The following is a 10479-nucleotide window of genomic DNA, read 5'->3' on the forward strand; positions in this document are numbered from 1 at the left end:
AAAACAATTTGATTTGATTAATAAAATAAAATCAATTAAGTCATGTAAGCTAATAATTTATAAAAATAATAAATAAAAATAAATAAAATAAAATTAATCTAATAATAAATAAAAATTTTAACACAGTTAAAAATAAAATGACTGAGAATTGAGATTTAATATTATTGACACATCCATAGAATTAAATTTTTCTAAAACCAACCGCATGAAGATTTATTTTCAATCAGAGATAATAAAATACTAAGTGAAAATTTTATTTTATGTAGCAAAACTTCTTACTTACTCATACTTAAAATATATTTAAGAGTATCGTCAGAAAATTGATTTCTACCAGTGGAAATATGATTTAATTTAACCATACTCCTTAAAGAAGAACAGCATATTGTAGAAACCTGCAAAAATTGCCAAAATATTTTTAGTTTATACTGGAATAATTAAGAATATTTTTATGAGACAGGCTCAGACTAATGTAAACTCTTGATAAATTTTTCATAGACAGTAGGGAACCGATTATCCGGAACGATCGGGACCATCGCTATTCCGGATAACTGATTTTTCCGGTTTTCCGAATTGCTACAAAAAGCCGTTTTTTTTATTGTTAAACCCAACTAAAAAAAATTTTTTTTTTGGAAATAATCTTAAAAAGAAGAAAAAACGATGGAGTAATACACTAATGATTATTTCCAAAATGATAGTAAGGTAAACATCTTTTAAAAAAGAAAGAAAAATCCTAAAATCTTATGAGGAAAAAAAAATTTTTTTTTTTTTAAAATGGCGGAAAAATTTATCGAATTTTGTTCCGGTTTTTTGGTCTTCTGATTTCCGGATAACAGGTTCTGTACTGTACTTTCAATCAAAACAAATATTAAAAGAACCAGTATGGTTCAGTTATTAAGTGTAAAAAAATAAAAGTATTACAACTCTCAATCAGCAAATAAGTATTTTCATTAATATATTTTTCTACTTACTAAGTTTTGACTTTTGCTTGTCATACTATGTCTCAGAGCCCAATGTTACTTATAATAATATTAAAAAAGGAGTTTGTGTGGCATTTTTTTAATAACTTCACAGCTGTTACTGCTGCTAGGATGCTCTGATATTTGAACAGAAGATGCAAAATGCAATTTTAGCCCTCGATCCATAAAATCATTCATCAATCAATCAATAAAATTTAAATTAGTATGTTCAAGAGGAACAAACAAAACCAATTCTGTTTCTCCGATTATTTAAAAAATATCAGCGATGTTAAGTAATGCCTAGCTCCAATGAATCAAAAATTAGTTACTCTTACATATTTTTAATTGATTTTATACTTATTATGTAAGGAAAGCTCAAGTAAAAAAAATTTGAATGATATGTGAAAGTACCATCATATAATTATAATATCTAATGCTACTTACACTTTAGAAATGCTTTTCTATAAACCTAAATGTAATTGAAATAAATAAAATAATAAGTTACGAACTAAAATGCAAATTCTTTGGCAAAATGGCTTATTTATGGTAAATTTTGACTACTATCAGGAGTCGGCTGTGATCATTAACATCATTTTTTGTTACCAGATGATATTGGCATACCTGCCAACTTTTACGCATTTGGCGTAAAATTTTATTTCTATATTTAAAGTGGTAGTAAAATGTCTGCTTTCTATATATTCCTTGCGTTTATAAACTAAATTTATAATCTTTTTGATCACCACTATTTTTAAAAAAATTAAGTACATATAATAACATGGAATACTGTTGTGTTAGTCCGCAGAAGTCCTCTCAAAATACAATGAAAGTTTCGGCCTAAAATTGTAATTTGCGTTCCATTTTACTACCACTGGGGAAAATTATCCTCGAAAAGATTAAAAGTTGGCAGGTATGTATTGGGTATTGTTAAACACTACTTTGATGAGTTGAACTTCTATAAAAATGTTTCTGTGCTAAATATAATAACTCAAAGTAACTGAACTAATAAAAACAATAACAAAGAAATAGAATTATTTAAATTTTTCTAAGAATGACTGTAAAAAATAAGCCATGTATTTTTCTGCAAGATTTTGTAGACCAGGAGCACTCAGGTGTGTGCTACGGCGCCTCAATTCATACTAAAGTAAAATGAGGGATGCTGCAAGGTTTCCAGGATTTCAAATCTAATACTAATCATTTAATAGCAATCTGTTGCCATTCAAAAATAAAAGCTTTAAAGAAGGGTGAATTGGAATTTTTAGGAGTGTAAAAAATGCACACACAAATAAAAGCTCTCTTATTTCTGAGTATTCCAATTACCAGTATTCCTATCTTCATATTTACACTGTTGCACAGAAATTTTAATGAAATAAAGATTATATGTTTAAATTGCTGAATCTCACAACAAAGTTGTGAAATACTACTAAGAAAATTCGATATCCGACTCCAATAAAACAAAATACACCATTATCAGCCACACCTTAAAGAAAAAAGTTAATATTTCTTGGAGCATAAAGATTAAGTTAAAGTTATTGCGCCCCATAATTAAAAAGGTATTACACAATACTAAGAAGAAGAAAAAAATTTATTCTGCATAAGATATCCTTAACAAGAGAGACATTACATGACACCGTTACCAACACAGATAGGAAAAAATCCAGTAGATTTTAAGAAATAATATAAATTTCCTGATAATTGTTGCAAAATATATTAAAAATTTTACACTTAGTTAATTTCAGGGATTTTTATAGTCCTCAAAATGGAAAAACTGCAATATTTTCCAGTAATGATTTCACATTAAATAATCATGAAATGTTATGCATTAAGTTTATTCATAATTTTGAATAGTAATAGGCATTTAATTCATCAAAGATGGTTAACTGAATTTTAAAAATGAGGCTCGCTTTACTACATATTAGTGACACTTATTTAAATATTCAAGCAAACAATAACCTGCACAAAAATATTATTTCAGTAGGGATTTTTTAAAAAAATGTACACAATTTTAGGGAATTTCATAAAATGTATAAAAACCAGGAGAATTTTTATTAAACCAGTAGACCGTAAACCAGTAAAAACTGGCAAAATTCAGTAGTCTACTGAAAAATCTAGTACAGTTTGCAGCTATGGATCAATATATAATATGGGGCAACTGCAAATAAATCCTGAAAACTACATGTAAAATTTAAAGACATATATTTAAATTTAGAATAACATAAATAAGTGCAAAAAAACACTAAAACACTCATACTAATTAAGTGTGAGTTAAGCTCTTACATCAAGGGCATTCACATCCAAGTTATCATCACAAAATATTTCTTCACAGAGTTTGCAAGCAGTCATATAACGTTCACCTCCCAGAAGTATGATTCTTGCTTCTGTAAAGCCATTTCCTAGAATAGCATCTTGATTGATTACAGAGTGAGCCACTTTTAAGATATTGGCCTCAAGAATGGAACAAAGCTCAGGACTCAAATTTTGGGTGGTCAACATATAAAGAAGTAATGAATGACAGAATGAAAATGCCTGAAACATTCAAATTATTTACCTAATTTAAATTTTTTCAGTTAAGCTTAAAAGACAAAGAGATTTTTAAAAAATTAACAGCATATGAAATATATTTATTATAAGTTTAATTAATGCGAACTTTTTTTTGCATGATATTTCAAACAACAGAACTATGCAAATAGCAAAACTTTTATCAATTTGTACCCCTACCATTGCACGACTTTTTATTACTCAATAACAAGTTAATTTAATATAGGTGACATCGTAACGAAATAAGTATTGACAACGAAGAAAAAGTATTGAAATTTAAGTATTTTTACCATAACACTATCCAAACAAAATATCAATACTGCTTCAGATATTGTTACAAAATTTCATTTAATGTTTTAGATTCATGCTATCAATAGTAATATTCCATTATTGACAATGATTAGCGTTTTAGTAAGCCCCATTTGCCAGTATCAGTATTTATTTAAGTAACTGTAGTTGGCAAAAGCTGCAATTCAAAAAAATACCTCCCAAAGAAGTTGAATTTAGTTTATTAAGGATTAAATAAATCAGAATTTAATTATAAAGAGAATTAACATGGCAATTTCATTTAACTCGATAAAGGGAGAAATAGAAAATATAATTTAAATTTTTTAATACCTGCAGCATTCAATTGATTTCTAAATGCTGTAATGATTTGTCAAAGTCTTTAAGGGTCATTGTCAACTAATCATATTGCATGTCACATATGGCCCAAGAACTGCGTGTTTTAGATTGTTATGAAAAATAGAAATAAATGTAAATGAAATATATCTTATTGAGCTAAATATAAACAATTAAATAGAAATATTGATAATTTAAAGCTTAAGTATGATTACTAACCAATACTATCCACACAAAAAAAAAATATGAATAGTATTGAAATAAAGTATTCATACTTTTTCAATATTACCAGCTTACGCACAAATAGCTCTAAGACAGGCTCAAAATTAACTGTAGTCTATCGGTACGGGACTACTAAAATAGTACTCGGAATATCATAAAATAATTTATTAGTAGTACCAGACCAGCAAATTGATATAAAAGGAAGAATTGCCGTTAAGGTTTTTTTAAGTTTCTTTGATCTTGCGTTACAACTCGTGTTAATTGTGAGCATACATCACTTAGCTTTTACATTTTTACAGAAACTCACTTCATCAATTTTTTTTTTAAATCTTTATGAATAGGTATATGGACAATTAGTACCTTTTATACAGGTCCTTTGGACAAGTGAAAATTTTTTATTAATTTCTATCCCTGCCTAAGATAGATATCGATCAAAGAATGATAAGAACTTCACAATTTAATATATATATTTAAAAAACCGGTGAAAAAAAGTAAATTTAAAAGTGAAGAAATGTATTCAATTTACATAATACAAAACAAAGCTAATTTAAAATGAAAGCAAGATTTACAAATATTTAAAAAAAAAAAAGAAAGTTTCCAAGTTAACACAAACATTGTTATATGAGGAAAAGAAAGTTTCGCATGAATGAAAAACAAAATGTGAACTTCAACTTACATAAAAATTATGATGATTAGGTAATGAAGTCAATGTATCAAAGATGAATTTGCATTCTTTTTCACTTAACTGGGAACGACAAAGAACAGCTAAACTAAGTGTACTGAAAAAGAAAAGAAATAACTTTTAGCTAATGCGGTGAAAAATTATGAAATGAAGATGAATTTGGCATAAGCACAAATAATAAATCAGAAATTATAAATATTATTAAATATTAATATTGTTGAATTTTAATAATAAATAGATAGCACATAATAAATAAATTAGAGTGCTGCAGTTACACATTTAATAAATTACTATTAATAACAATAGACTAATTATCCCCAAATTATATGAAAATAATAACTAGTAATTGTATCAAATTAAGCATAGATAACTTAAGAAAAAATAAAAACTTTTAGTATTTAACCCATTAATGCCCAAATTATTTCTACTTAATATATTTCAATGAATCTTTCAAATCTAATTTATTATAACCTAAGAGTTTAAAACTTTAAATTTAAGCAGATTTTATATTAGCATAAAATTGCAGTCCGTCCTCATTTGAGGACACTGGACATTCCCGTTAGAAAATAATCTCTCTTGGATAAGCATGCAAATATTATGGTTAGTTCTTATTTTAAATGTCTATTTAATTTTTGGGTATAGAATAGCTATAAATTGTATCACTCCTTAAAACTAAATATAATTTTTACACTTTGATAATGTTCGCAAACATTATTATTAGTATTATTTTTCTTAATTTTTGAATTACAAAAAAGGATCAATATGAAGATAACTAATGCAAGTAAATGAATAATACCATGTAATTTCATTATATGTACATAAATATAGATAGATATTTACTACATATATATTAATACATATATAAATACTTAAGTACATAAAAGAATTAAAAATACATAGAATATTTAGTATATGAAAGCATTCAAAATATGCATTGAAGTATATCCTACTAAATAATTGCTCAATTTACTTTGAAACTTTGGAAAACAAAGTATGCATGAAGTTACGTTGCATTTCTTATTCGTGGTTTTGAAGTGCAATTTTCCATCTAACAACGTCTTCGCCACACCCTTTTTTCTATTGTTTTGTCTAATAGGAGCGTACTTCACTGCAGCAGCAGAGGTTGATTTTATCATTTGTCGTCTACTTGATCTAACTGGCCTTTTTTCAAATAAGCTACTGCAATCTCCCCTCAAATATACTTTATTGACATCTGCTTCTTACTCTCTTTTTTGTTAAGAGTTTTATACAAAATGTAAGCATACTATACCAACATGTCTATCATTCTTGTAAATAAACACAAATTCCCTTTTTGCCAATTATTTATTAAGTGTGCTTTTCTAAGAAGCAGGTATGTTGATCCCCACCCTCATGAAAGTGTTGTACTCACGCTTGATTTTTTAATGTGGTACTCTATTTTTCATTGCCGTATTACAGGTACTCTTTCACCACCACATTGTTTGCCCCACAGAATTTACTTATTCGAAATTCATTACAATTGTAATTGATTTATTGTCATTCCATCCGAATTCTACTCATCAACCTCAGGAGGAATTGCCTAGATTTGTTTCAGAACAAATATTGCTGAGCTATTGTAAGAAATCCTATCCTATTACAAGAAATTTATGGGATATAGTATTGCTTTGAATTTTTGAAGAAAAATACGGAGATTTCAAAAACATGTACAAGGAGAAATAATTTCCTAAAATAACAGAAATAATTTTATGTAGCGTTATATGTTGAAACATACTCGTAAAAGAAAAACTGTAATGAATAAAATAATTTGCTTTCATTTTATTTGATATGACTGCATAAAAAGAAGAGGCTTGTGAGAGGCTAGAAAAATCACAAAATGGTGATTCAAATAACAAACTAAATATAGCAGCATATTTATTAAAAATATTGTGGATGCGTTGATAGTGCTGCCAACTATCTTCCCAGAAAAGAAAAATTATTTTTAAAATAAAAATTTTACATAATGTATTACTGACTGTCCTCATTTGAGGACAGTGGGCGTTAATGGGTTAACCAATTTAAAATATTACAAAAAATTGTACAAAACAAAAATTTTAAAACTGAAAAAATCAATGTTTTTTTAATCAAGTTTATTAAACCTATAAAGTAAATATAGTAGTTTCTAAGTTGTATAACATTATTATATTTATAAGTCAATTAACATCTAAAATGTCTGTTACTTCTTGTTTCAGCAGGCATAAAAGAGATAAAAAGCTGCGACAAAATTTAACTGATAAAAATTTATCCTCAGATTAAAGATAGAGTAAAAATAATAAAACCACTACCTTTGGCATCTTTTAGCCAAAGTATTCTCTCCTTGTAGAACAGCACACAATTCTTCAATAGATAATTGGTCGTCAATTTCTTGCAAAAGTCCTTTATATTTTAAAGCATCTTCAGACTAGAACAAAAATAACAAATAGTTTCAACAACATAAAAAAAAAATTCCAAACATGCATTGTAAAGAAACAAACAACTCTAGTTCAAGTCTGTTTTAACTTCATAGCCAATTAAAGATGTTCTTAAAAGTATACATTTATAGACATGAAATATTGCTCTCATTCGTTTTTTCAAAACGAATATACATAGCGAATTAACTAATAAATAAAAACTTAAGTTAATAATTGATGGATAAAATTTGAAACTAAAACACTTGGCCATGAAGACATTCCAATTGTGTCTGCTGACGGACTCATGAAAGATTTAAATCAATTAGGTTTGAAAAATTATGTTTGAAACTTTCTTCTTTTCTTAACTTATGAAAAAGTAATAAACAGGAATCTCTTCAAAACAAGTGTTTTTTTAAATCACATACTCACTGCATTACTTCTCCAAAAAATAGCGCATTACACTAAAAAACTAAAGGAAAAAAGCATCTAATGTAATTTCTTCACTTATTGTGTGTTAATTCCGTCTATAACCTAAAGTTGTTGCTAGACAACTGGACAAAATGGAAGAAACTGAAAATGACCAATACAATTGTTTAACAATAAGTATTATAAAAATAACTCAAATTTAAACAAAATAAATTTAATATAGTAACAGAATTATTAAAGTTTTTCACTTTCATCTTTTTTTTAAAAAATATATATTTATTTATTAATCAGTTTTATGGAGAATTTTGAAGTCTATATATCATATTATTTAAGAGTCTGAGTATTCATACTTAACATTATTTGATTATAAATTTAAGTATGCTATTTAAAATTGAGAATTCGATGTATCTATGTTTTCAGTAGTATCTATGTTTAGTATGTGATTTGTTAATTTAGTGGTATTAATAAAACTTGATTATATTATTTTAATAGCTTTTTAAACTATTATAAAATTAAGTTTTACTTTACTCTTTAACCTAAAATATAGAAAAACTAGTCATTTTAATTTTTTTAAGAAATTCCAGAATTTTTTCTGCTTTTCCTTTTTTTTATATTTAAAAATGAAACATTAAGCGGCACAAAAATTAGTCTGATAATTTAAACTAGCTTGCAATTATGAACTGTTTAAAAATTTTATATTATTATTTACAAAAAAAAAAAAGTTCTTCTATTTGGGTTGGATGAAGCCTATTCTTTTTTTCCAGAAGTTTTTCACTCAGAAAAAAAACATGCCATCACTGATTATTAAATAATGTGAGCAAATTAATGTCTCATAAATTTAAAATAAAATAATAAACGACACAGGTTCTGTAGTTTTTTAAATTAGATAATGTAATTATAGAAAGAGATCAAGTCTCTCAAAACTTATTTTCATCTACTTGTTAATTACATTATGTTTGCTACAAATTCACAGTTTAAATGGGAATGAGGCGTTTTTCTAAATTGCTTAACAAAAAATAAGCACCTTTTAATATTTATAAGCACTTAACAATTTTAATTCAAAATTCTAAAACATATAACTATTATTTAAAGAGGCTGTCCAGTGTATTTTTTTCGATTTAAATAAAAAATATTTATAAAAGCACATTCAACAAAACATTAACAAGATTAATATTATTAATTATACCGAATTTATAGAGATATGTAAAGAATTAAGAAAAGAAATACAAAGTAAAAAATTCGTATTACAAATGTAAATTATTGATTGGCCCCTATTCAATTTTTATTAAAATTTGTTACTTGGTTCAGTATTTCTTTAATGAAATGATAAAAAAAAATTAAATAATTTTGAAACGTAAATATGAGTATTGAGGCTAAACATTTTTGTTAACTTTATTTATTTTTACACTTAAACACTTTATTCATTTTTGAGGCTAATTATTAAATGATCCCTAAACTCATAATATTTAAAAAAAATCTGAGATATTTGAATTTTTTTATTTCTATTGTTCCTAAATCAAATCATAAAGATATGAATAAAAGTTTTTCGAATGAATAACTTAAGATTTTTTTAAAGTAGTGAAAGCCCTTCACTTCATACCATTTCTCTAACCTTGATTTCTTTATTACCTACTCAAAAGTCAATTAATAAGAACAATATGATAAAGTAAAGTTACTCACATTATGTAAGCAATTTTTTTCAAAAATTAATAATGAGAAATAAAAAAATAAAAAACAATTTATAATATTCTAAAAAAATTAAATATTGCAGGAATAAATTACTAAAAACTAATAATGATAAGTAAGAAATTAAATTGAACTAACTGGAACTTTATTTTCCTCAGGTGCTTTATTTTCATTAACAACATTTTCATGTTGATCATCTTCTTTAACAGCTGTATCAGTTTTATTTTCATTTTTCTCACTTATCTTTTTCTGCTCATTATCAACTGTAGAAAATGGGGCTGTTGTTTCACAATGCACATTATTGTCCTTTGCAGTTAAGACATCAAATAAAACTTCAGCTCTTTTTCTTGTAGTTGGACGATTGTCAGCCATCACTAGCTACAAAATATAACACTAACTATATGAAAAAAATCTTTAGAAGAAATAAGATGTATTAGTTGATAAAACTTTATTATGTTACTATAAAAAAAACTACATAATTCAATTAATTTATTATGTAATAAATAATCTTAATTTAAAGTGACATTTGCCTTATTAAATTAATATTTTTATAACTTTATACTCTATAACATAGGTACTTCAAACTTTAAAACATTTATATATGTTGTAACTAGAATACTAACATACAATTATTAAAAAATATGTCAATTGAAATTCAAATAATTTAAATCATATTATTTTTACTTAAGAATCAGAAGTCGTTATGGAGAAAACTTCAGAGGAAGGCATTGGCTCACATTGAGTAATATAAAAAATAAATTTCAAAAAAATATATAGCAGTTAGCTCAAAACTAGCTATGATTTTTCTTTTTTTTGATTTTGCTTGATTTTGTATTTCTGGTGTTTTTTTTTTAAATTTCTCATTGGCCACTATCTACATGTAGCTAAAACTATGCAAGCATTATCAAGAGTTTACTAATACAGAAATTTTCCTCTTACCTTCATA

At 25.8% G+C, this 10479-nt stretch overlaps 1 protein-coding gene across 3 annotated transcripts in view; it reads right to left on the bottom strand.

The window, feature by feature from the left end:
* LOC107456490 (wings apart-like protein homolog) overlaps positions 1–10479 on the bottom strand; it is a 30079-nt gene that overhangs the window by 16982 nt on the left and 2618 nt on the right. For 2 of the 3 annotated variants that reach the window (XM_087153534.1, XM_087153532.1), the window contains exons 2-6: positions 9672–9911; positions 7317–7432; positions 5011–5113; positions 3231–3479; positions 284–392 (exon numbers count right to left, since the gene is read on the bottom strand). In XM_087153534.1, the coding sequence (XP_087009660.1) occupies positions 284–392; positions 3231–3479; positions 5011–5113; positions 7317–7432; positions 9672–9905 (811 nt within the window). In that variant the 5' untranslated portion in view covers positions 9906–9911. The remainder of the gene's footprint in view (positions 1–283; positions 393–3230; positions 3480–5010; positions 5114–7316; positions 7433–9671; positions 9912–10479) is intronic. The other variant, XM_087153533.1, reaches the window with a different exon arrangement.

This window comes from Parasteatoda tepidariorum, chromosome 10 (genome assembly GCF_982258835.1).
Source record: "Parasteatoda tepidariorum strain Cologne lab strain chromosome 10, Ptep-v5.0, whole genome shotgun sequence".
In the NCBI taxonomy this organism is placed as follows: Eukaryota; Metazoa; Arthropoda; class Arachnida; order Araneae; family Theridiidae; genus Parasteatoda; species Parasteatoda tepidariorum.